The sequence below is a fragment of the Salvelinus fontinalis genome, chromosome 10 (assembly GCF_029448725.1).
Source record: "Salvelinus fontinalis isolate EN_2023a chromosome 10, ASM2944872v1, whole genome shotgun sequence".
NCBI classification, from domain to species: Eukaryota; Metazoa; Chordata; class Actinopteri; order Salmoniformes; family Salmonidae; genus Salvelinus; species Salvelinus fontinalis.
Genome location: NC_074674.1, coordinates 2,758,678 through 2,786,220, shown reverse-complemented (window position 1 = coordinate 2,786,220; position 27,543 = coordinate 2,758,678). Strand labels below are relative to the sequence as shown.

At 43.4% G+C, this 27,543-nt stretch overlaps 1 protein-coding gene across 2 annotated transcripts; it reads left to right on the top strand.

Moving 5' to 3' along the window:
• Window positions 1–307: 307 nt before the first annotated feature.
• On the top strand, window positions 308–27,543 carry LOC129863364 (GDNF family receptor alpha-4-like). 2 transcript variants are annotated; one of them, XM_055935300.1, is made up of 8 exons: window positions 308–973; window positions 9,766–10,029; window positions 10,132–10,224; window positions 10,439–10,790; window positions 15,207–15,316; window positions 15,606–15,740; window positions 17,966–18,123; window positions 22,892–27,543. In XM_055935300.1, the coding sequence occupies exons 1-8, from the start codon at window positions 889–891 to the stop codon at window positions 23,087–23,089; spliced, it is 1,395 nt and encodes a 464-aa protein (XP_055791275.1). In that variant the 5' UTR covers window positions 308–888; the 3' UTR covers window positions 23,090–27,543. The 2 variants fall into 2 exon arrangements, with proteins under 2 accessions (XP_055791275.1, XP_055791274.1); XM_055935299.1 differs by having other exon boundaries at window positions 316–973; window positions 17,966–18,129.

The following is a 27,543-nucleotide window of genomic DNA, read 5'->3' as shown; positions in this document are numbered from 1 at the left end:
TCCCCAAAAACTACTTAACTAGTACTTTAAAGTAATTTTACTTAAGTACTTTTCACCACTGGCTAAAATAGTTGGGGTTAGGGGAAGGGTTAGCTAACATGCTAAGTAGTTGCAAAGTAGCTACAAAGTAGCAAGTAGTTGAGAAAATGCTAAAGTTGTCTGTGGTGAGATTCCCAACCTTTGGGTTGCTAGATGTTCCCGTTATACGCCCACCTTGACCAACCACCCTACTTTAGTTTTTGCCTTAAGTATCTATCTGTCTCATGCAACCATACCAAATGTAACATATCATACACATTTGAGTGTCCCGGATTTACATTTACTATATTAAGTCTAGTCTATGAGACCAGGCTGCACATCGGGGTATGGCTTTGCACACTTTTTCTGTCTGTGTATTACATTTACTTAGGAGCCAATCACAACACTGCTTGATGTTTGAGATACGCCATGCAGTCTGACTAATCTATTTTCAACTCTTGCAAGCGCAACTAAGGACCGACGACGCAAGGCGACATAAGTGCAATTGATAATTATTCAAAACGAATTAAAGTGGACTGGCCTCTGTGTCGCTTGACAGCTTCTGGAAACTTTGGAGGGACATTTTTCTAAATTGGTGGTGACACAAGATCACGGAACGCTTGCACGGGTTTTTGAGTATTATTGACCACTGCAGGCTTATCAAAATATACATGTAATTTATTTTACTGCCACCCTCTCTTAAAAAAAACACGTGACAACTGCAATCACTGCATTCCTGCGAGTCCAGGTTTAGGAATTGTCACACATTTGCAAGTATCGGCTACCTTGTTTCAGTCGATCCTGGGACAAACTCAGTGTGGCTGGATGTTGCAGGCGGCGGGTCAGTGAGCGCGAGGACCAAGTACCTCTATGAAGTACCCAACTCCCGACCTCTCTTACCTGATGCCGTGCATGATGATTGTCCTTGGAATACTTATGAATGTCCTCAGTCATGGTAAGCGAAATTCGACACACTCAGCCACAAATAGTATTTTTTGCTCCATCTTGTACTAGTGTATTCTGAATTGATATACAATTACCCAGCGCATTTTGCACTTCCATGTACACCTCGTTAAGAAAATCCAGTCTCTCCTAAACTGTTCCGCTGTAACAGCCTTTAACACAATTTCTGGTTGTCAATTTCTGTCAGGGGACTTATTTTTTCTAAGGGATCTCCAGAGATCATAAATGCGGTGCTTCTATTTCTAAATATAGCAGGTCATTGGTTCAGAAAGCATTCATTGGATGAGACAAAAAGTTAAATAGGCTACAATGGTTTTACTTGACTTTTTAACAATGCAGGCCTGGCTAGAGTATTGACAATCCTTTATAGTAAAACAATATGAATAATCTACAGGAGGCTAGGCCGATTATTAGTCTTAGCTAAACCAATATCAATTTAACATAAACCCAGTCGCCCATTTTTTTATATATATATCAATAAGCTTTATAATTTGTACTCTTTTAAGGAGTAATATGGATAAGTGTTACATGTTTTTTTAAGGAAATTGCAAGTCACTTAAGAATTGCATAAAGTGTTGTCCTTAGTTTCAAGTTCATGATGCCTATACAAAATTCCATTCACTATTGTGCTCATTTTAATTTAGCATATTCCATGTCTAGGAAATTCATGTATGTGTCCTTTCTTTCTATTGGTGACAAATGAGCTATATATTTAATTGCTGGTCCTATAAAACGTCATCTTTCATACCAAGACTCTGTACCTGAAACGGAAGCACTTAAATCAAGGCATGCGAGAGAGCGAGATGGTTATAGATATAGTTATGACCATAGCTCGATGACATCATTTTGAAGGTTTTATCCTGCTCTTATCCTTACACAACCAGACAGGAACAAGTGTTCTGCCTCATCCTTTAACTGTTTTACAGTGCTTTTCTGTCTTGTTTTCATGGCGTTGTTTTACTGATCCAGATAGATACCAACATTATACACCTACCTTACTTAATTGTGATATTATTGGAAAAACCACTGGCATGCTCTTCCAAGACAAATTATCACAAAGGTGTGAACCAGAAGGCTGGTATAATTAAGCAATAAGGCCCGAGGGGGTGTGGTATATGGCAAATATACCACGGCTAAGGGCTGTTCTTATGTATGAAGCAACGCAGCGTGCTAGGACACTGCCCTTAGCCGTGGTATATTGGCCATATATCACAAACCCAGAGGTGCCTTATTGCTATATTATAAACTGGTTACCAACATAATTAGAGCAGTAAAAATAAATGTTTTGTCATGCCCATGGTATATGGTCTGATATACCACGGCTTTCAGCCAATCAGCATTCAGGGCTCGAACCACCCAGTTTATAAAACAATTTAACTGCATTCTGCCATGAGGCCTGCTCTTATTGTGACTTAAAGAGAAAGGGGATACCTAGTCAGTTGCACAACCTAATGCATTCAACCGAAATGTGTCTTCCGCATTTAACTCAACCCCTCTGAATCAGAGAGGGGGGGGGGGGGGGCTGTCTTAATCGACATCCACGTTATCGGCTCACGGGGAGCAGTTGTTGGGGTTAACTGCCTGGCTATGGGCAGAATGACAGATTTGTCCACCTTGTGGATTTGAACCAGCAACCTTTCAGTTATTGGCCCAATGCTCTTAACCACTACGCTACCTGCTACCCCAAAACAAACTTATTTGGTAGCCCTGCTATCAGGCTCTTGCCAGACTGATGGTTTAGATTGTGGCTATAAATACAGCCCTGTGAAGAATGCATTATAATGACCCAATAAATCATCATAAATCACATCCCTTCAACATTCACATATTTCAATCAGAGTATTCAAATTGCTATGTTTGTTCAGGACGTTTCTCTTGGAATGATTAAAATTTGTCTTGAACAATAAACCATGTTGTTGTCTTTGTCATTGTTCATTGATCTGGTCATCAGTCACTACCCTACTCTGAGATCAATATAATAAAGTTAGAAGTATGCTTGAATCAAACTTAGAATCCCTCCAAACGGGAAGGCACGTCCCCGTGCTTCCACTAAACTCAGCCCCCACATACAACCCGGGCTGTGCATTCCCATGGGCCCATGGCCACCATCCCACTTCTGACACCAATATAGCAAACAGCGGGAGTGGGGCGCAAACCCTGGTCACTGGTGTAAAATGCAAACACCATACGCAAGTTCACACCAATACGGTTAACCCAGTTGTAATGTGGGGCGTCCGGAGTGGAGCAGTGGTCTAATGCTCTGCATCACAGTGAAGCTGTGCCACTAGAGATTCTGGGTTCGAGTCCAGGCGGTGTCGCAGCCGGCCGCGACCGAGAGACCCATGGGGCGGTGCACAATTGGCCAGGCGTCGTCCGGTTTAGGGGAGGGTTTGGCCGGCAGGGATGTTCTTGTCCCATCGCGCACTAGCGACTCCTGTGGCTTGCCGGGCATAGTGCACGCTGACATGGTCGCCAGGTGCATAGTGTTTCCTCTGACATTGGTGTGGCTGGCTTCCGAGTTAAGTGGGCATTGTGTCAAGAAGCAGTGCGGTTGGGTTGTGTTTCAGATGACGCACGGCTCTCGACCTTCGCCTCTCCTGAGTCTGTACGGGAGTTGCAGTGATGAGACAAGACTGTAACTACCAATTGGATACCACGTCAAAGGGGGTTAAAATAAAGAATAACCTCACAACACTGCCACCTTTGTTTACAAAGACCTGCTCCACAAACTTCAGACTTCCCTAACATCACTGTTATGATTTGAAATGACAAGTTATCAAATCCGTTCACAGGGTTGGTTAACTCTCCTTTGGAGAGGAAGGTATCTCAGCCTTTCATTTCCTTATGTTTGGAATGATCGACAATACACTTATTTGTACTGAAGTATGTGTCAGTTTTTTATGATTATGTTTGCTTTTCTTGTGTTGTGTATAATAATGTTGATTTTATTGTGTATATGAATGTGTAGTTTTAATGAGTATATTGTATTTTGATGTGTATTGTGGTGCTGTATAGGGCTTATCTGAAAAAGAGACCTTGGTCTCAGCATCGACTCCCTGTCAAAATGAAAGGTTAAATAAAAGTACACATTCTTCACAACAACACTACCACCTCAGTACACCGTCAGAATAACACCACAACAACACTACCACCTCAATACATCGTCAGAATAACACCACAACAACACTACCACCTCAGTACACAGTCAGAATAACACCACAACAACACTACCACCTCAGTACACAGTCAGAATAACACCACAACAACACTACCACCTCAGTACAGTCAGAATAACACCACAACAACACTACCACCTCAGTACACGTCAGAATAACACCACAACAACACTACCACCTCAGTACACAGTCAGAATAACACCACAACAACACTACCACCTCAGTACACCGTCAGAATAACACCACAACAACACTACCACCTCAGTACAGTCAGAATAACACCACAACAACACTACCACCTCAGTACACCGTCAGAATAACACCACAACAACACTACCACCTCAGTACACCGTCTGAATAACACCACAACAACACTACCACCTCAGTACACCGTCAGAATAACACCACAACAACACTACCACCTCAGTACACCGTCAGAATAACACCACAACAACACTACCACCTCAGTACAGTCAGAATAACACCACAACAACACTACCACCTCAGTACACAGTCAGAATAACACCACAACAACACTACCACCTCAGTACACAGTCAGAATAACACCACAACAACACTACCACCTCAGTACACAGTCAGAATAACACCACAACAACACTACCACCTTAGTACAGTCAGAATAACACCACAACAACACTACCACCTCAGTACACAGTCAGAATAACATCACTACCACCTTAGTACAGTCAGAATAACACCACAACAACACTACCACCTCAGTACACCGTCAGAATAACACCACAACAACACTACCACCTCAGTACACAGTCAGAATAACATCACTACCACCTTAGTACAGTCAGAATAACACCACAACAACACTACCACCACAGTACACCGTCAGAATAACACCACAACAACACTACCACCTCAGTACACAGTCAGAATAACACCACAACAACACTACCACCACAGTACACCGTCAGAATAACACCACAACAACACTACCACCTTAGTACAGTCAGAATAACACCACAACCACACTACCACCTCAGTACACAGTCAGAATAACATCACTACCACCTTAGTACAGTCAGAATAACACCACAACAACACTACCACCTCAGTACACCGTCAGAATAACACCACAACAACACTACCACCTCAGTACACAGTCAGAATAACATCACTACCACCTTAGTACAGTCAGAATAACACCACAACAACACTACCACCTCAGTACACAGTCAGAATAACACCACAACAACACTACCACCTCAGTACACAGTCAGAATAACACCACAACATCACTACCACCTTAGTACAGTCAGAATAACACCACAACAACACTACCACCTCAGTACACAGTCAGAATAACACCACAACAACACTACCACCTCAGTACAGTCAGAATAACACCACAACAACACTACCACCTCAGTACAGTCAGAATAACACCACAACAACACTACCACCTCAGTACACCGTCAGAATAACACCACAACAACACTACCACCTCAGTACAGTCAGAATAACACCACAACAACACTACCACCACAGTACACCGTCAGAATAACACCACAACAACACTACCACCTCAGTACACCGTCAGAATAACACCACAACTTCATACTGTAAGTGTGTCTTGTCAATATCTCTTAAAGTCAAACCTGTTACAGAAAAGTGGACACACTACTGCTGCTGCTTATGTTAGTCTATCGTATCCGATGAGGACTTCCTTTGTATCTATTTGTTGTTGTTGTTAAACAGTAATGCATTCATACATTCATACAGGCAGGCCAATTCTGATCTTTTTTTCCACTATTTGGTCTTTTGAACAATCACATCAGATCTTTAAACATGAGATATTTTTCTGAGCTGATCTGATTGATCAAAAGACCAATTAGTTCAAAAAACATCTGAATTGGGCTGCCGGTCTAAACGCAGCCGTAGTGACTAAACATCCCATCCGTAAACCCCTTTGTCTATCGCAGACAGGACATGTCAAATCTTGGTTTGGTGGGGCGCACACACACACACTGTGATACGATTACTTCACTGTACGCTACCAGGAGCCATGTACAATATGCACTAATCTCTGGAGATTGATACACAGAATGATGTCACCTTTAAAGAGTGCCATCAAAGACTTCTTGGACACCACTGAGTCACAAACTGGGTGGCAGCTGGCAGTAATGTTGACATGGTGTGTAAAACCAATAAACGCAGATGTTTGAAAATGAGTTAACCAGTAGAGAGAAAAATACATACAGTCAGTCAGGCATTCAGTCGATAGAGGGAACTTTTGCGTGTGTATTTTGTTGATAACCTTGATTTGGAACTCCAGGAGCAGATGGCATAGAGCTCTATCCATGGTTGGGAGGGTAGCCCAGAGAGAGTGTGTGTGTGTACCGTGTGTGTGTGTCTTGGATTTGTATGTGTTTGTGCATCAGGTTTTTTCTGACAGATGTTTTGCCATCTTTGCATGTATGTATTTGTGCACATCACACACAGCTCACAGTTTAGGCCTAGGTGAGTATTTGTGCGCTCTTGTGAGTGTGTGCCAGTATTTGGCTGTGTATGACCCCCCCACAAGATGCACCCGTCATTCCCTGCCCTATCAAGGGCTGCTGTACATGTCTTGGCCAGTCTTATTAAAACTACAAGTCTTGTATGTATAACACTTACAAGAGCACAAGACCAACTTCCACAAATCCCAGTAGATGCATTTTCATGTTTCTTTTCATCTGACTAATCATTGCATATTTACTCCCCTTTTTTTAAAGACCGTTAGGAACACAAAGTAAAGGAGTAATTATCTTTTTACCCTTCCTCTCTCTCCTCTCTGTCCCTCTTATCTTCATCCTTCCGTCTTTGTTTGTCGGTATGAATAAGCAAATAGGCCATCTTGGCTTTGCCTGTAAAATACAATTAATGATCAGTGATTTCAGGATGCTGTTTTCTTTTTCATTCAATCCTTTTTCAACGTACTTATGGTTCAGGTCAAAATGACAAAACATTTTCTACCTTTTTGTATATGTCTACAGGTTTAATTACTTTATTTTGCTTTTCTTTTTGAAACAAAATAACTCAACTCACCCTAGATATTTGAAGGCTTGCTATAAGAGGAAGTACTGCTTGTTCTGCTCATTATTGTATATCTATGTCTTTCCCCACGGCAAAGAGTTGTTTTTGAAACCTCATACTGGGCCGACCTTGTAACCCTGTGATATGTAAAGCCCGGGAGCGGGAACCTCTGAAGTGGACCCTCCCAACATGTTTGTCATCATAACCACTTTACAGAGTTCACTAAAGTTGAGCGAATTTCTTTCATTTTGTTTCTCTTTCACCGTATGTTTGTAGCAGTCATTATCCAATAGTCAACCCTCAAATACACCAGAACAACAAGACTGATGTGCACTGAGCATATTAGATCCTGAAACTCCTCCAGTGTTTCCATGTTTCCAAAATGGTTACCAAGATGCCTCCTAAGGAATTGTTGTAGACGAGAGAAGCTAGATGGTGGAATCGACGGGTTGCAGAACTACTCTGTGACTAGGCAGTGTAGGCGTGTTGTGTGTTTAACTTACTGTGTATGGGGGAGAATGGATGAATAAGTAAATGTGTGTGAACTTCAAATGATGTGGAACAGTGTGTGTGTTGATATGTTGTTCGTGGCTGCTCTTATGACATTAACCTCAAGCGGGTCACTGAGCTAGAAAGCCATCAGCTTTGCCTCACAAATTCTATAACTCGCCCCACTGAGAAATCAATAGAGCGCATTAAGCCTTACATACCACAGGTATTCATCTCTCCTCCTCACTCTTAAGATTTTCAGTCCTTTCCTCTTACGCCTTACCTTTCACCCATCACACTCCTCCCTCCCTCCACCCATTTTGTCATCAGTGAAACTGCCCAATGTAGCGTGGCGACTGTTCATCATTGTGTCAATAAAGAACACTCAAGTCATTACCATAATTATCACTTCTCTGCCTGACAAGATTTAACCGAGCTGGTCTGTACTTGATATGGGTTGTAATGATGTGTTTGTGTATTAAGATAGGCCCTCTGAAACAAAAGTTGCTGATGGTGTCTATCTTGGTCTTGGTCAGCCAGTACATGCTGTAGTGGAGAGTAATGAACAAACCACTGTCCATAATGGAGATTACTGGCAGGCTGTTAAATTGCACAACCTAAGCCGGGGGCCATGCCTGCTTTTCTGTGATTCTACTTTATTACGAGGTGTCATTGTGTGTGTGTGTGTGTGTGTGTGTGTGTGTGTGTGTGTGTGTGTGTGTGTGTGTGTGTGTGTGCCACATTTCCTAATACTCCTCATCCACCACATTTTTCATGGGGACATGAACATGGCAGTAGCTAAAAGACAACAATAACAATGTCTTCTCCAAATGAATGAGTTAAACTCTTTGGGAATTAATGTTCTTCACATTTCAATTTATTCAATAACTTCTCTCTGTAACCAGAGGACTTTGAAAAGGGCAGCGCTCTTATCTGTATGAACATGCTGGCTGCCCCACAGGACTCCATATTCCCCAACCTATCAAATGAGCTTAGAATGCATGGGATTTATTCAATTGACTGTGCTTCATTAGGATGTATATGGCGTTCTAGATGTTCATAAAAATGCCCATTTTGCAGTTAGTTTAATATTAATGTATTTAAGTGCTTGGTGTCCTTAATATGATCCGTTACACTTACATTCTTGATCTCATTACCATATAACGTTACATGGCTCGTGGTCCTGTATCTTGGTGGGAGATCCAGAGTTTAAGCGCTTGCCTTGCCAGCCTCGTCTGCGAGGGTCCCCTGCCTGCAGTGACGGACCGTATCCCTCTGGTTTTGATGTGTCTCCTGCCCGATTGAGATGTGGACCTCATGGGGCGTCTGTGATTGTAACCACACGCCACTGGAATCTGATTTCAGCTGTACTGTGCACTCCCAGCCAGCATGGGCTTAATTGAAGCGTGTGACCATTTAATCAGGATGCCCCTTTGTGTGTGTGTGTGTGTGTGTGTGTGTGTGTGTGTGTGTGTGTGTGTGTGTGTGTGTGTGTGTGTGTGTGTGTGTGTGTGTGTGTGTGTGTGTGTGGGCCTATAGCTATATACATGGTTTGTTTGTTTGCAGGTATGTGTGGGTGTGAGCAAGAGAGAGAAAGAGTCTGAATAACATGTTGAATGAGGATATAGCTGCAAATCCGGATCCCATTTGTAGTCGGACCTTTAAAACCATCTGGGGAAAAGCTGCATTTGCCACTTGGCAAAAACTATTTCAATACTACCACGAATGAGCTGAATTGAAGTTCCCCTTAACTGAAAATGGACAGTTGTGAATTAAACAACGTTGCTATCCACTCTTTTACTTAACCTCTTCAGTCTGTGACTCTGCCTGGCCTTTATCCTGACAACTGATGGGGCTGTCAGTTCTTCACAGAACAAAATCAATACTCTAAAGTGTTTTGTACACTGTCACTCGACTCCATCTCTGACGTGAGGCTCTTGCTTTTCACCAAATAAGCACTGAAACTCTTTGTCAAACAGATGCTAACTGACAGAACGAAACTGTAAAAATAGCTGGTCAGGACCACTGGTGACCAACTATAATCATGTTCCCCATCCTCCACCTCTTCCAGGCAGCGTGCTGTCAGGCTCCATAGACTGTCAGGAGGCTGAGCGAGGCTGTGTACAGGATCAGGACTGTACGGCAGTGTACAGGGTGCTGGAGTACTGTGCTGCCGAGGAGGCCGTGTCGCCCCTGGGCCCAGACGCCCGGGGGGAGTGTCTGGAGGCCCAGAGCGCCCTGCAGCAGTACCGCCCCCTCCAGGCCTGCAAGTGCCAGCGCGGCTCCCGCCGGGAGGAGCTGTGCCTCAGGGTCTACTGGACCGTCAGATTCGCTGGTGAGTTTCAATGTGTGTGTTTTTTGTCTTTTTATGTGTTTCATTGTATCTCTGTGTATGTGAGATGTTTTTCTCTTGAATGTCTCTGTGTTGTTGCTGCAGTGTATGATGAGTACGAGGTGTCTCCGTATGAGGATCTGGAGGTGGAGTTTGTGAGGCACATAGAGATGTCACGCATGGCCTCCATCATGGCAGGTACTGCTTCACTCCCGTCAGTACACAGCTCGTTCTTATCTGCCTCCTCTCTGAATAATGACTAGGACAGTCTGGGATGTCCAGAATCATGTCTTTTATGATTGTGTCTTCCTTTCTCTCTTATTCATTGCCCCTTTTCCCAAAACCCCACCTTCCTCCATTCTCCTCTCTGTTTTCTTCCTCTCCTCACCCTACCACTCCTCCCTCCACCCAGCCTCCTCTCTTCCTCTGGATGGGCAAAACCAGTGTCTGAAAGCAGCCCAGGACTGTGGTCTGTATGAGAAGTGTGGTTCTCTGAGGTCGGAGTATGTTGTGGCCTGCACCAAGCGGGCTCCGGGCTCCGACGGCAGCTGTAACAGACAGAAGTGCCACCGGGCGCTGCGGCGCTTCCTGGAGCGGGTACCAGAGGAGTACAGCTTTGCCCTGCTATTCTGTCCCTGCTCTGATGCCCTCTGTGGGGAGCGCCGGCGGAAGACCATTGTACCGTCGTGTTCCTATGAGGAGAGAGACAGCAAACCCAACTGCCTCAGCCTGCAGGGCTACTGTGCCAGGGATGAGCTGTGTAGGTGAGCTGAGCTGGCTGGGGAAACATGGTTTCTGGGAGGTGTGTGACATCAGGCTAAACTTTTCCACTCCACATTAAGTCCTGTATCGAGGCACATTAACAGTTATAATCACAATGCAAATAGGTTATAGAGTGTGAGGTTAGACAGAGGCGGAGAGGACTGGATGTACCTATTCTTTATTGATTTATTTCACCTTTATTTAACCAGGTAGGCAAGTTGAGAACACGTTCTCATTTACAATTGTGACCTGGCCAAGATAAAGCAAAGCAGTTCGACACATACAACAACACATAGTTACACATGGAGTAAAACAAACATACAGTCAATAATACAGTGAAAAATAAGTCTATATACTATGTGAGCAAGTGAGGTGAGATAATGGAGGTGAAGGCAAACAAAATATATATATAAATAAAAATATAAAAAAGGCCATGGTGGCGAAGTAAATACAATATAGCAAGTAAAAACACTGGAATGGTTGGTTTGCAGTGGAAGAATGTGCAAAGTAGAGATAGAAATAATGGGGTGTAAAGGAGCAAAATAAATAAATAAATACAGTAGGTAAAGAGGTAGTTGTTTGGGCTAAATTATAGATGGGCTATGTACAGGTGCAGTAATCTATGAGCTGCTCTGACAGCTGGTGCTTAAAGCTAGTGAGGGAGATGTGTTTCCAGTTTCAGAGATTTTTGTAGTTCGTTCCAGTCATTGGCAGCAGAGAACTGGAAGGAGAGGCGACCAAAGGAAGAATTGGTTTTGGGGGTGACCAGAGAGATATACTTGCTGGAGCGTGTGCTACAGGTAGGTGCTGCTATGGTGACCAGCGAGCTGAGATAAGGGGGGACTTTACCTAGCAGGGTCTTGTAGATGACCTGGAGCCAGTGGGTTTAGCGACGAGTATGAAGTGAGGGCCAGCCAACGAGAGTGTACAGGTCGCAGTGGTGGGTAGTATATGGGGCTTTGGTGACAAAACAGATGGCACTGTGATAGACTGCATCCAATTTATTGAGTAGGGTTTTGGAGGCTATTTTGTAAATGACATCACCGAAGTCGAGGATTGGTAGGATGGTCAGTTTTACAAGGGTATGTTTGGCAGTATGAGTGAAGGATGCTTTGTTGCGGAATAGGAAGCCAATTCTAGATTTAACTTTGGATTGGAGATGTTTTTTTTTATTTTTTGTTTTTTATAAATTTTACCCCCTTTTCTCCCCAATTTTCGTGGTATCCAATCTCTAGTAATTACTATCTTGTCTCATCGCTTGTCTATCCCTACCGGCCAAACCCTCCCTAACCCGGACGACGCTATGCCAATTGTGCGTCGCCCCACGGACCTCCCGGTCGCGGCCGGCTGCGACAGAGCCTGGGCGCGAACCCAGAGACTCTGGTGGCGCAGGTAGCACTGCGATGCAGTGCCCTAGACCACTGCGCCACCCGGGAGGCCTGGATTGGAGATGTTTGATGTAAGTCTGGAAGGAGAGTTTACAGTCTAACCAGACACCTAGGTATTTGTAGTTGTCCACATATTCTAAGTCAGAGCCGTCCAGAGTAGTGATGTTGGACAGTCGGGCAGGTGCAGGCAGCGATCGGTTGAAGAGCATGCATTTAGTTTTACTTGTATTTAAGAGCAATTGGAGGCCATGGAAGGAGAGTTGTATGGCATTGAAGCTCGCCTGGAGGGTTGTTAACATAGTGTCAAAAGAAGGGCCAGAAGTATACAGAATAGTGTCGTCTGCGTAGAGGTGGATCAGAGACTCACCAGCAGCAAGAGCGACATCATTGATGTATACAGAGAAGAGAGTCGGTCCAAGAATTGAACCCTGTGGCACCCCCATAGAGACTGCCAGAGGCCCGGACAACAGACCCTCCGATTTGACACACTGAACTCGATCAGAGAAGTAGTTGGTGAACCAGGCGAGGCAATCATTAGAGAAACCAAGGCTGTCGAGTCTGCCGATGAGGATGTGGTGATTGACAGAGTCAAAATTTCATCAACCATTTGAATGTTTGCAATCCTCTCAGCGCAAGAGGTTCAGATAAATAGTTACAGTACAAATAGGTTTCAGTTCCCTACAGGGAAGAGGTTGTTCACTAATCTTCATCATTGATAACATCCAGAATAATAAGGAGCAATGATACGTTGATAAAGCTCTGCGATAACTCCGACCCAGGCTGCAGTGTTTTTATTCCACTGGCTGCTCAGTGGTGTTTTGTAGGGTTTAGTATGCCTGTGGAGCAGGTGAGAGGTGTTAGATGGGAATTATGAATACACAACTGGGTTTGACTAGCAGACTCTAAGTCCCAGTGTTCTTATCAAGTCAAATCAAATTTAATTTGTCACATGCGCCAAATACAACAGGTGTAGCCCTTATAGTTAAATGCTTACTTACAAGCTCTTAACCAACAATTAAGTTTTAAGAAAAATACCTACAAAATAAGAAGTAAAAGTAACAAATAATTAAAAGCAAGTCTATATTCAGAAAATATGATATATACACTGCTCAAAAAAATAAAGGGAACACTTAAACAACACAATGTAACTCCAAGTCAATCACACTTCTGTGAAATCAAACTGTCCACTTAGGAAGCAAAACTGATTGACAATAAATTTCACATGCTGTTGTGCAAATGGAATAGACAAAAGGTGGAAATTATAGGCAATTAGTAAGACGCCCCCAAAAAAGGAATGGTTCTACAGGTGGTGACCACACACCACTTCTCAGTTCCTATGCTTTCTGGCTGATGTTTTGGTCACTTTTGAATGCTGGCGGTGCTCTCACTCTAGTGGTAGCATGAGACGGAGTCTACAACCCACACAAGTGGCTCAGGTAGTGCAGCTCATCCAGGATGGCACATCAATGCAAGCTGTGGCAAAAAGGTTTGCTGTGTCTGTCAGCGTAGTGTCCAGAGCATGGAGGCGCTACCAGGAGACAGGCCAGTACATCAGGAGACGTGGAGGAGGCCGAAGGAGGGCAACAACCCAGCAGCAGGACCGCTACCTCCGCCTTTGTGCAAGGAGGTGCACTGCCAGAGCCCTGCAAAATGACCTCCAGCAGGCCACAAATGTGCATGTGTCAGCATATGGTCTCACAAGGGGTCTGAGGATCTCATCTCGGTACCTAATGGCAGTCAGGCTACCTCTGGCGAGCACATGGAGGGCTGTGCGGCCCCACAAAGAAATGCCACCCCACACCATGACTGACCCACCGCCAAACCGGTCATGCTGGAGGATGTTGCAGGCAGCAGAACGTTCTCCACGGCGTCTCCAGACTCTGTCACGTCTGTCACATGTGCTCATGTGCTCAGTGTGAACCTGCTTTCATCTGTGAAGAGCACAGGGTGCCAGTGGCAAATTTGCCAATCTTGGTGTTCTCTGGCAAATGCCAAACATCCTGCACGGTGTTGGGCTGTAAGCACAACCCCCACCTGTGGACGTCGGGCCCTCATACCACCCTCATGGAGTCTGTTTCTGACCGTTTGAGCAGACACATGCACATTTGTGGCCTGCTGGAGGTCATTTTGCAGGGCTCTGGCAGTGTACCTCCTTGCACAAAGGCGGAGGTAGCGGTCCTGCTGCTGGGTTGTTGCCCTCCTTCGGCCTCCTCCACGTCTCCTGATGTACTGGCCTGTCTCCTGGTAGCGCCTCCATGCTCTGGACACTACGCTGACAGACACAGCAAACCTTTTTGCCACAGCTTGCATTGATGTGCCATCCTGGATGAGCTGCACTACCTGAGCCACTTGTGTGGGTTGTAGATTCCGTCTCATGCTACCACTAGAGTGAGAGCACCGCCAGCATTCAAAAGTGACCAAAACATCAGCCAGAAAGCATAGGAACTGAGAAGTGGTGTGTGGTCACCACCTGTAGAACCATTCCTTTTTTGGGGGTGTCTTACTAATTGCCTATAATTTCCACCTTTTGTCTATTCCATTTGCACAACAGCATGTGAAATTTATTGTCAATCAGTGTTGCTTCCTAAGTGGACAGTTTGATTTCACAGAAATGTGATTGACTTGGAGTTACATTGTGTTGTTTAAGTGTTCCCTTTATTTTTTTGAGCAGTGTATATATATATATACATACAGGAAAAATCTAATATTCAGAATAATATTGCAGGACCTCGAGTCTCATGTTTCAGGTCAATGTTTTGAAAAATGTGTATTAAGAAACATTGCGGGTGCTCACACGATTCCAAGCTGGAACGTTCTCCTCCTCTATGCTTTCATGTGCTTCAGATTCTGCCTTTCGCTAGGTACTGCATCCAAAAAACATAATTGTAAAGACGCCCTCAGAAAATTACACTGCCAAGTTGCCAACCCAGTATTGGCACCTGTGTACAATTATGTTTTTCTCCCTTTGTGTGTTTGTGTATGGGTGTGTGTTTGTGTGAATGTGTGTGTTGGTGTGTGTGTGTCTATCAGATCTCGTCTGGCTGATTTCCAGCACAACTGCCAGCCCTCGTCACATTCTCCCTCTGGCTGCATGAGAGAGAGTGGAGCCGTCTGCCTTAAGGCCTACGCCGGGCTCATAGGTGAGCTGGAGAGAGAAAGGGATTGAGGGGGAGGCAGACAGGAGATGGAGGGAGAGGATGGAAGAGGGATTAACAACACAAGGAAGGAACAATGTTAGAGAAGAAGTGCAGAGTTGACTCCAAGGGCCTTTTAATCAGTCATTGTTGTTAAGGTGTAGGTAGGCACTCATTTCATTGTCAATTGGCCTGTTTGGCTTTTCATCATACGCTCCATGTTCGTATGGAAGTCAGGTCTGCTGACACATCTCTGTGAACCCAACCTGCTCCTTTGTGTGTCTTTGTCAACCAGGCACCATCATGACCCCCAACTATGCCAACAATCTCAGTATGGACGTGTCCCAGTGGTGCACCTGTGAGGGAAGTGGGAACCAATGGCAGGACTGTCTGCGCATCATGAACATGTTCCACAGAAACATCTGTCTGCGTGAGTCATACTCCCTCCCTCACCCACCCACAATGACACCTCCCACAGGCTACTGCAGCAAGAGCACTGGTCCTGTGAGCCTACTTGAAATCAGCAGATGACACAAATACATTAGCGGGCGGTCTGTAGCCCAGTAGCCCTAGAGAGCTGCTTACTTTTTCTGTATGGTATACTGTAGTACAGCGCTTAATTACAAATGTTGATGGACAGCGTTGTTAAATGAAAATGTTTTATTCACATATGATTTTACATATTGAGCATGCAACTGAGGTAAATAACTAAATAACTGAATTATTGCCAAACCTTATTAAAGAGGGACTGCCCCTAAAAAGCAACTTCTCGTATTGAAAAATGGCCTATGTGGCATCGATATGAGTCAGAAGTATTTATTCTAGTGTCAAAATGTACTACAAGTAGTAATTGTGTTCAATTTGGTCATAAAGTCAGTCTCGTCCAAAACTGAGATGTATAAGATGATAGAAAAAAATGGTATGTCACAGAATGAAGGGTACTGTAGCAGAATGAAGGGTACTGTAGCAGAATGAAGGGTACTGTAGCAGAATGAAGGGTACTGTAGCAGAATGAAGGGTACTGTAACAGAATGAAGGGTACTGTAACAGAATGAAAGGTACTGTGACAGAATGAAGGGTACTGTAACAGAATGAAGGGTACTGTAACAGAATGAAGGGTACTGTAGCAGAATGAAGGGTACTGTAACCGAATGAAGGGTACTGTAACAGAATGAAGGGTACTTTAACAGAATGAAGGGTACCGTAACAGAATGAAGGGTACCGTAGCAGAATGAAGGGTACCGTAACAGAATGAAGGTAACAGAATGAAGGGTACCGTAACAGAATGAAGGGTACCGTAGCAGAATAAAGGGTACCGTAACAGAATGAAGGGTACCTTACAGAATGAAGCGTACCGTGACAGTTTTCCTTTGGTTGGGTTTATTTCAATCCTGCCCACATGCCCACAGCTGGCAGCACCCAAATAATAATCAATTCAGAGTGCAGCTGTACACGACCGGATCATAATGCCCATGGTCAATTTGGTTTGACATAAGATATCCCTATGGGGCTCGTTAGGGACCATAAGTAAATTATACAATGTACATGGGCCAATATTTTTAAATGTCAATAGCTCCAAATTTCTATGAAAACCTCAAACCAACTATACATTGTAGAAATTCATATACAAATATTTAAAGGATTTAATGAGACAACCAAAAGATGTGCAATATGAAAACATTGTCTCATTTACATTGATGGTACCTGACTAGACCCAGAGATAGACTATCCAATGTTAAACCGACTTTGCCACGATCGCACACCAGCCAGCTGAAGCTAATTGGCGAAGGAAGTTGGCTATCACTAGCTATCCTAGGCGACTTCAAGACGCAAGACCTGCTTAGACGGTTTCAAGTTATCTAGAAGGGTGAATGACTGTAACTGTGTACTGTTTAGGCAGAGGGCATGTACAAATGCTTGCCACACACACACACGAGTGAACACACCCATTAACCCCCCCACCTTTAAGGGTTCAATGCCCAGTTGATTAATGAATTCATGACTACTATGAATAATTCTGAGGACATTTGCATCATCAGCAGTGGGTAAAATAGAGGTGATGATGTTGACGATGATGCTTATGGTGATGATAATGGCAACGATGATGATTATGGTGATGATGATTATGACGATGATTATAATGATGGTGACGATGATGATGATGACAATGATGATGATGGTGACGATGATGACGACGATGGTGGTGATGGTGATGATGTGACGATGATGATGATAATGGTGATGATGATGATGGGTGGTGATGATGATGATTTTTGGATGGTGATAATGGATGGTGATGATGATGGATGGTGATGATGATGGATTGTGATGATGGATGGATGGTAATGATGATGATGGATGTGATGATGATGATGGAAGGTCATGATGATGGATGATGATGATGATGATGATGGATGGTGATAATGGATTGTGATGATGGTGATGATGGTGATGATGATGGATTGTGATGATGATGATGATGGATGGTGATGGTGATAATGGATGATGATGATGATGATGATATGGTGATAATGGATGGTGATAATGATGATGGATGGTGATAATGGATGGTGATGATGATGGATGGTGATGATGATATGGTGGTGATGATGATAATGATGGTGATGATAATGATGATGTCTGTTGTTGTCTCAGGTAATGCTATCAGTTATTTGGGTGGCTCTTCCCCTCGCCCTGTGGAGAGCACGACCCTGCCCCCTCGTCACCACGCATCAGCCACCCCCTCTCCACGCATCTTTCAGGACAAGGACAAGATCAATGTCAACATCAACATTTTATCAGAACGCAACAGTGTGAGTGTAAGTACTCTTCATTGCCTTACCAAACCCAGTCTGCATAATGGCTGTACACTAACTTAAAAACAATGGTGGACAAAAAGCTTGTTCCGTGGGTTTTTCTAAAGTGGGTTCTCACTGGGTCAGGGATGCTCTGTGAACTGCATGATGACCCACGGTGTGACATGAGCGCCAACGGAGCTGCCTGAGTGCCAACGCTCACTCACAGACCTGACCTGAGATACACTCCCAACACATCTGTCTCAACACAAGGCTCACAGTCAACACATTACTGACACATTGAACAGAGACCCAGGATTTCCTCCTTACCTTTTTTCTCACTATCTCTCTGTCCCTAGCTTCTTCTCACTCCCTCTCTCTCTCACAGTGTGTGAGGATTAGGCAGAGGTGTTTGCAGGAGGGAGCATCAATCCTCTTGAGTTGTTGATATTCATTTATTCACACCCATCTGTCTTCTATCCTCCTTTCTCTTGCCATCCTAATCCTCCTCACTCCCTTTCTCCTCTCCTTTACACAGTTCCAATCCCTCCCTCTCTTCTCTACTGCTAACCTCTAAGTCTCTATTCCCACAACAAGATATGAAGGAGCGTCTGAGGAGCGGAGTGGCGAAAGAGAATTCTACTTTTCAATTCACATTACATCCTTGCCTTACCTTTCGTTGTCGCTGGCAACACAACATTCTTGGTATGCAGCTCAAATTGACTGTAAATATCACAGTAGTCACTAGCCAGTAAGCACAAACTATTCAACAATGACAGAAACTTATCTTCTAAAATATATTACACTATTGAATAATGCAACCTAACCATATAACACTCTTCAATAATGCAACAATTCAAAGCATGTATGTGCAGACAATTAAAGGGTTTATTTTTGTTGTCTGTAGGCTACACTCTACACTTTAACTTCAAGACAAAAGCACGGCGTTACTATGACGGCCTTCATCAAGTACGGTTAGCCTATCAAAAATGAATGATTGATTGATCATGATTGATCACACAAATAGAAAAGTACAGTAGGCCTACCTTACAACAAACCAGGCTTCATTTGGATTAATATGGGGCTCTCGAGTGGCGCAGTGGTCTAAGGCACTGCATCTCATTGCTAAAGGTGTCACTAAAGACCCTGGTTTGATTCCAGGCTGTATCACAACCGGCTGTAATTGGGAGTCCCATAGGGCGGCGCACAATTGGCCCAGCGTCGTCCGGGTTACGTTTTGGCCGAGGTAGGCCGTCATTGTAAATAAGAATTTGTTCTTAATTGACTTGCCTAGTTAAATAAAGGTAAAATGAAAAAGATCATGCAAGTCATTACATGTGGTAAAAGCAAATTGTGACTGAAAACATGGGTATAAGTGAATTCACCACGACAAGCTCTTTTATATGGAAGCCCATACCCGCCACCAAAAATATAAATAAAATAAAAAACCTCATGATTTGCCAACTTGCACAATTAGTCTGTGATTCAGTCTGATCAACTGTAGCCTACTGATAACAACTACTATTTGGTAGCATTGTCTTTAAATTGTTTAACTTGGGTCAAACATTTTGGGTAGCCTTCCACAAGCTTCCCACAATAAGTTGGGTGAATTTTGGCCCATTTCTCCTGACAGAGCTGGTGTAACTGAGTCAGGTTTGTAGGCCTCCTTGTTCGCACAAGCTTTTTCAGTTCTGCCCACATATTTTTTATAGGATTGAGGTCAGGGCTTTGTGATTGGCACTCCAATACCTTGAATTTGTTGTCCTTAAGCCATTTTGCCACAACTTTGGAAGTATGCTTGGGGTCATTGTCCATTTGGAAGACCCATTTGCGACCAAGCTTTAACTTCCTGACTGATGTCTTGAGATGTTGCTTAAATATATCCACCTAGTTTTTCTCCCTCATGATGCCATCTATTTTGTGAAGTGCACCAGTCCCTCCTGCAGCAAAGCACCCCCACAACATGATGCTGCCACCCCCGTGCTTCCCGGTTGGGATGGTGTTCTTCGACTTGCAAGCCTCCCCCTCTTTCCTCCAAACATAACAATGGTTATTATGGCCAAACAGTTCTATTTTTGTTTCATCAGACCAGAGGACATTTCTCCAAAAAGTACGATCTTTGTCCCCATGTGCAGTTGCAAACCATAGTCTGATTTTTTTATGGCGGTTTTGGAGCAGTGGCTTCTTCCTTGCTGAGCGGCCTTTCAGGTTATGTCGATATAGGACTCGTTTCACTGTAGATATAGTTACTTTTGTACCTGATTCCTCCAGCATCTTCACAAGGTCCTTTGCTGTTGTTCTGAGATTGATTTGCACTTTTCGCACCAAAATACCTTCATCTCTAGGAGATCGAACGCGTCTCCTTCCTGAGCGGTATGACGGCTGCGTGTTCCCATGGTGTTTATACTTGCGTACTATTGTTTACTATTGTACAGATGAACGTGGTACCTTCAAGCATTTGGAAATTGCTCCTAAGGATGAACCAGACATAGAATTTTTTTTCTGAGGTCTTGGCTGATTTCTTTTGATTTTCCTCATGATGTCAAGCAACTAGGCACTGAGTTTGAAGGTAGGCCTTGAAATACATCCACAGGTACACCTCCAATTGACTCAAATTATGTCAATTAGCCTATCAGAAGCTTCTAAAGCCATGACATCATTTTCTGGAATTGTCCAAGCTGTTTAAAGGCACAGTCAACTTAGTGTATGTAAACTTCTGACCCACTAGAATTGTGATACAGTGAATTATAAGTGAAATAATCTGTCTGTAAAACAATTGTTGGAAAAATGACTTGTGTCATGCACAAAGTAGATGTCCTAACCGACTTGCCAAAACTATAGTTTGTTAAGAAGAAACTTGTGGAGTGGTTGAAAAACTAGTTTTAAAAACTAGTTTTTCAACCTAAGTGTATGTAAACTTCCGACTTCAAATGTATGTATTTATAGCCTAAAATAGGCCCAGTTATTTGTATTCTGAGAAAATGTGAATTTGATCAAATGTGGTTTATATTCACACTTCGGGGGGCTAGGCGACCTTGGCCTTTTTAATCCAAAGTTATTGACTGGAATTAATCAATCGTAAGCTATAAAAAACAAAGAGAGTCGCACACTCCATATATATATAACTCCCAGTAATTTATTGGGTAAATCACCAACGTTTCGGCATCACTGGGCCTTCTTCAGGGTGATGTCATGAGTGCTTGTGCAACCAGTGCAACCAATGACAATAGTGAGGGGTGTGTCATAATTATTAGATTGATTAATTCAATCAACACAATAGTGATGACATACTGTATGAGTGTCTTTTTAATTACCCATCAAAGACCTAACGATGCAACCCTGCATACAGCCAGCTCAGCCCTGTTTGTTTTTTGTTTGTTTTTGTCTGATCGCAATTGTTGTCTCTGTCTGTGTAAAGGGTTTTAATGTTTTCATCCTCCCTTGGACGAGGAGTTTTTCCAGTCGTTTAAAAAAAAACATATAACCTGATTAGAAAAGTAATCTGGTTCCATCATAGCCCATATCATAGCCCATATCATAGGCCATATCATAGGCCATATAAAACAGTTTTTTTTTTACAGCTGATTTATTACTATGACCTATGCTGCAACTAGGGTCTGGAGTTGGTTAGGTTAGCCTACTAACAGAGCTGGAACAATTCTACGTCCCAGGAAAACAATTTCCCCCCTACCGCTCGCTCCAGGACCTGCCACCTCTGAAATCACCACACAATGTTACAAATGAAAAACAAGTCTCAAAAATAAGGAAAATGTCTAAACATTGCTGCTGTTTCAAAAACATTGCTCTGCTTTTACCATTTATACTGTAGGAGTGTTGGCTCAATGAGACAATTCTTTTTACGCTGCCCTGCTTCAAGGGGGCAACTGTCGGGGGAGTGTCGTGCGCTACCTCCGGCGGTAGCGTTCAAGACATAGCAAGTACGCAAGTTTACATTTGAGTATTTGAGTAATATGTGTAGCCGATGGTATTTTTTACCCTACTAGTGTATTAAGTGTGAAGAGGCTGTAAGCCTCCCTCCCCCTGAGTGCAGGTTCAAGATGTTCCTTTTTAATACACTTCTCACTCTGTTGATCCAATACCATGACCAAGATTCTCACCTTTCTTTCTAATAAAAAAGATGCTGACACCTTTTGGATTCTGAATTCAACACCTAAATACAACATGTTTTGTTTAATGCTGAGTTGCCATTCGTGTCTGGTAGGAAGCTCATGACTACTCACTGCAAATAATGGATCTTATTTTCTTCCAAGCTTGATCTTCGAATCCAATTTACTATCACTATTTAGTTCTACCAAGCAGATACAGCATGCACAATGTGTGGTAGTTACCTGCAAGTTCTGCTCCCTTTATTTTAAAGTAAATGCCCAGTGTTTCCAGATTTCCATGAAATAAAAAGCAACTTTTCTGTGTTGGAATGTTGTGGGCGTATACCGGTCGTTAAAAATATTAACGCGAGTAGACTACTGATTGGCCAGCTCATCCTCCTCTAGAGCACTGATTGGCCAACTCATCCTCCTCAGGGAGATGACATGTTCTATGAGGAAATAATATTTTTTTTTGAAATGGTACGTTTGAGATACATGTTTGAGTTGGGGTTTTTGATGTGGTTTTTCTCCAATTTATGCTTTGGCCACAAATACGAGTATAGGATGAGCATTATTTGGATATGAATTAACAGAATATGAACTATTAAAAGTGTGATTTTCACTGGGCAGTTACTTTAATAACAAATTATTTATTATATTACATCCCCTCTGTCTTTCAGGTAGAGAACAGTGAGGAAGAGGAGGTAGAGGAGGAAAGCCAGGAATTCAATGTTATCCCACTGTATTCTGAGAAGGAGAAGTCTAGTGTGGGCTCCGGGACCCGAGGAGGCCGTAGAGGAGCGGCAAGCCACACAGCACCCATGCTGCCCCTGCTGCTGCTGCCTGCTGCTATGCTGGGCTGGTGGTGTCCGGTATAACGAGCCCCCTACTACCCCTCTTATGATCAGCTACAGTATCACATTCACTGGGTCACCTCCACCATGGCACTGAGACTGATGAGGAGACTTAAGGTTGAGGGAATAACAACCACAATGAGGAAATGGACATTCACACCTTTCTCCTATGGCACTCTGTCTTACATCCGTTTCATGCTTTCGGTTTTCCTTTGTTAATTTCCATCATTATTTTTCTGCAATCTCTATCTCTCCTGCTCCGACTGCTCATGTTCTTTAGTAGTCCTAGCTGCCCATCTCTTAGCTCTTCTCTCTCACATCAGTACACATGGAGTTGAACAAGCTGTGCAGATAAATAAATAAATGGATGAATTAATAAGGTCTGTCTGGATGAATCGATGTGGCTGTCTGTCCAGTGCCTGCCTCAAGATTGGGCATCCAGCTCCACTCTCCCTCTTCATGAGGAGCCCACATCGCCCAAGGCCAGTAACAGCACCTATCTCAAAGAAAACATGACCAATGATTGGTGGAACCATGATAGTTCATTCCTTTTGATTTTTGGGCCATGCCTCATATCTTCTCTCTCCTCTGTTATCTTCCCTTATTTCATCATGCTATGTTCCCTTGGATAGCAGGGTTGTTGGTTAAGCCACTTTGTCTATGTTGTCTTTGCCATAAACCAATAACTAAAGAAAAGATAGATTGAGGGATGATGTTGTTTTGTAGTTCTGTAGTTCTTCCTCCTATCTCTGTTGCTCCCTTTGTTTGCTTCCTTCTTCACCACTTCAGACTAGAAGCCACTGGCCCGTTGTTTCCCCGCTCTAGTTCATACACCACTTATTCTCCGTTTAGTTGAGGAGGTCTGAAAAATCCACCACAGGCACAATGAGACAAAATTCTAGTAATGACAATGGTCGAGGAAAATGGAATAAGCAATAAAAAATGAAATCAGATAGCTCAGCGGGCAGGTGCTGAGGCCGTCTGGGTTTGGGCTCAGGGGAGAGAGGAACCAATTTACTGCTGTCTGAGGTTCACAAATGTTTTCTGTCCCTAGGTGTTGTTATAGTTTTGGAGAGACAATATCACACTTAGCCATCCTTTTCCTGACTGTGTTTGATCAGGGAGAAAGTGGGGAGATGGGGTACTATAGAGCCTCTGGCAACTCTGATCATTGAGCATTACATTGAGCCTATCTCTCTCTCTCTGCCTGATAAATCTTTTGCTGATGTTAATGTTTTTTTTTCTTGCGTCACTCATTTTCTTGTGAACTTGGAAAATTAGCTCCCACCTGAGGGGAAGTAGGTAAAATACTATTGGTGATGGTTAAAGGGGGACCTACTTTACTGTGGAATTGTGAATGTGTCGTTTATTCATCGACATCTTTCCCTTCTTGAGGGAGATGTTAGATAAGACTCATGTTCTCATAGATAATACATGATGCTTAAAAGAGATAAATATTTACTGGGCATATCAGTGCTACAGATATCTCTGCCAGCAGCATACCACCCTGCATCCCACTGCTGGCATGCCTCTGAAGCTAAGCAGGGTTGGTCCTGGATGGGAGATCAGATGCTGCTGGAAGAGGTGTTGAAATGCCAGTAGGGGGTGCTCTTCCCTCTAAGGAGATCCCAGGGCTGTGAAGGGGACATTGCCCTGCATATGGTGCTGTCTTTTGGATGGGACTTTAAAATGTCCTGACTCTCTGTGGTCAATAAAGATCCCATGACACTTATTGTACGAGTAGGGGTGTTGACCCTGGTGTCCTGGCTAAATTCCCAACATCAAATCAAATTGTATTTGTCACATGTGCCGAATATAACCTTACAGTGAAATGCTTACTTACAAGCCCATAACCAGCAATGCAGTTTTAATAAAAATGTGTTAAGTAAAAAATAGATGAGTAAAAAATAAGAAATAAAAGTAACAAAAAATTAAAGAGCAGCGGTAAGAGAGGCTATATATAGGGGGTACCGGTACCGAGTCAATGTGAGGTAATTGAGGTAATATGTACATGTAGGTAGAGTTAAAGTGACTATGCATAGATAATAAACAGAGTAGCAGCAGCGTAAAAGAGGGGTCTGGGTAGCCATTTCATTAGCTGTTCAGGAGGCTTATGGCTTGGTGGTAGAAGCTGTTGAGAAGCCTTTTGGACCTAGACTTGACACTCTGGTACTGCTTGCCGTGTGGTAGCAGAGAGAACAGTCTATGACTAGGGTGGCTGGAGTTTTTGACAATTTTAAGGGCCTTCCTCTGACACTGCCTGGTATACACGTAGAGGTCCTGGATGGTCAGCGCATCCAGTTGGTCAGCGCATGCTCGGGAGTACACGTCCTGGTAATCCATCTGGCCCTGCGGCCTTGTGAATGTTGACCTGTTTAAAGGTCTTACTCACATCGGCTACGGAGAGCCACATTACCTGGTAAAGTAAGGGTCAATAAATAAATAATTGCATCATCTGCCACCAGTGTCTAAGAATGGATGGGACCAGGGTGAGGGGAGTAGCTGTGACTTCATTCTGAGTGTTAATTAAGCAGGCAAGATGGCATTAGTGGAGCCCAACACCCTCTCCAATCTGGACAGTGACGTTCATGATGACTGTTGTTGTTTTTTAATAGGCAGTCATTTCTCACTGCTTGGCAATGGATCCTTATGCTAGTGATCGTCAAAGTGAGTGACAGCACCAGAGAGGATATGAGAGAGGCAAGCCTTGATTTACACACTGAAACGTCCTAAGTAAATATGAGCATAAGCCATACAAGCAAACAGCAAGAGTTATCGAGCGTGCCAACTCAGAATTTTTTACGTTTGTACAGCTGTACACATATTTCCCTCCCCGGCCCAAACGCTTTTAATAATATCCAAAGATGTCTGATTTTGCGTTCTATTACCATACCCAATGGTAACATACCCAGTTGATATAGTGTTTTCGTACTAAAATAAATCCACAGATAAAGGGAGAGGTATGGAGGGAGGGAATGAGAAAGTGAGACAGTGGGGGATTTGGGAGAGTGACCGACATAGATGCAGAGAGACTTAGAGAGTGAGAGAGAGAGAAAGACGGCAATGGCTCCTAAGGCTCTCAGTAGCATTAGTGTTGTAGTCAAGCCTCTGAGATGTATTTTTGTGCCTGTGGCTACGAGGCGAGTGTCTGTTCCACTGCACTATTGCTGTGCTTTAATGTGCCTTCACCTCAGTTTCTCTTCACAGACAGACAGCACCACTCTCCCATACATACTGTACATTCCCATCACTGTCTGTCCTCAGGTCCATGTTACGATCAACTGCTACCCCTCACAGACAACATGCCTCTACGTCTACTACTACTACTGCTCATCTTATCCTTTTATGTGGAAACAACAAACACTGTACCATCAAATACGTGCAAAGATTGTTTTTGTTATTGTTGGTATGTATACTTTAAACAAAAAATGTATATACATTTGTTTGGTTTTGTTTTCTCTTGTTGTTATACTCCTTGAGAGCGGGCTGTGCCATAAAGGGTTGTGTCTTCCCTGTTACATCACATATCGGATCTTATGTAATTCCTCTTGTAAGTGTTTATATGCATTGATTATGGTCAAGCATCTGTCAGTCTCTCTGTCTGTAACAGTGTAACCCTGTTGTTCTGGAGTGTTCTGTTTGTGTTGCTGGCGTTGGCACAGGTAATAAATAGTAACGACAGCACCTCCATAGCTTACCTTGATATCCATGTTGATGGTCATTTTTAGTCGGGTATATGATGATCATCATGTTCCACATTAGAATCAAACTGCTCATTTACTCAGCCAATGCCACCAAGCCCCTCTCAGTCGTGTGAAATAGGATTAGCTGTCTGAATCACACCACTCCTGAGAGTTGTTGCACTCTGTGGAAATGGTGTAAGACCACTTCTTGAACGTGATCCTCAGTTGGCAAGCTGGTTAATACGTTCAACTTGAGCAGTTGCCTGCCTCTCTGCCAGCTTTCTAAAACAGTTTTGGGCTCTGTCCATTAAAATCAAAATGGTCATCATTTAGAAAATGGACCCGTTATTTATGGCTGAGGCCAGTGAAAGACTTAGAAATTATACATGTAACATAATAAAGCTCATTGCACTGAAGTGCCTATGAATACTTCAGTTGGAGCGAGGAATGAAGGACTCTAGGTGGTCTGAGTTGTACATGAAACAGCCACTGGATTAGCAGAAACATTAATCCTTGTTTTAATAATTCGTTTTTTTAGAACTTCAGAAAGTTCAGGAATGCCAAAATGTCCCAGCCATCAGCGCTGTTTTAAGCCACACAGTGCACTGCTCACCCCTACCTGTGTCACCATCCATCCACCTCCTTGGCCATGAGTTCAGTCTGGCCCGATTCCTAGCTGGTGAAATGGGTTTAAAATCAGGTGTGAGCTCTGTGTGGTTCTTCATTAAGAGTGAGAAATGTACAATGCTGTGTGAAAAAATAACTACATACAATAATAAAAAAATCTTCAATTAA

What these genes read in the sequence shown, in the direction of transcription:
- LOC129863364 (XM_055935299.1), top strand. Translation starts at nt 889, where the DNA reads ATGAAGTACCCAACTCCCGACCTCTCTTACCTGATGCCGTGCATGATG. An exon ending in TATGAATGTCCTCAGTCATG is followed by an intron (nt 974 to 9,765) that starts GTAAGCGAAATT and finishes CACCTCTTCCAG; the next exon opens with GCAGCGTGCTGTCAGGCTCC. An exon ending in CTGGACCGTCAGATTCGCTG is followed by an intron (nt 10,030 to 10,131) that starts GTGAGTTTCAAT and finishes TTGTTGCTGCAG; the next exon opens with TGTATGATGAGTACGAGGTG.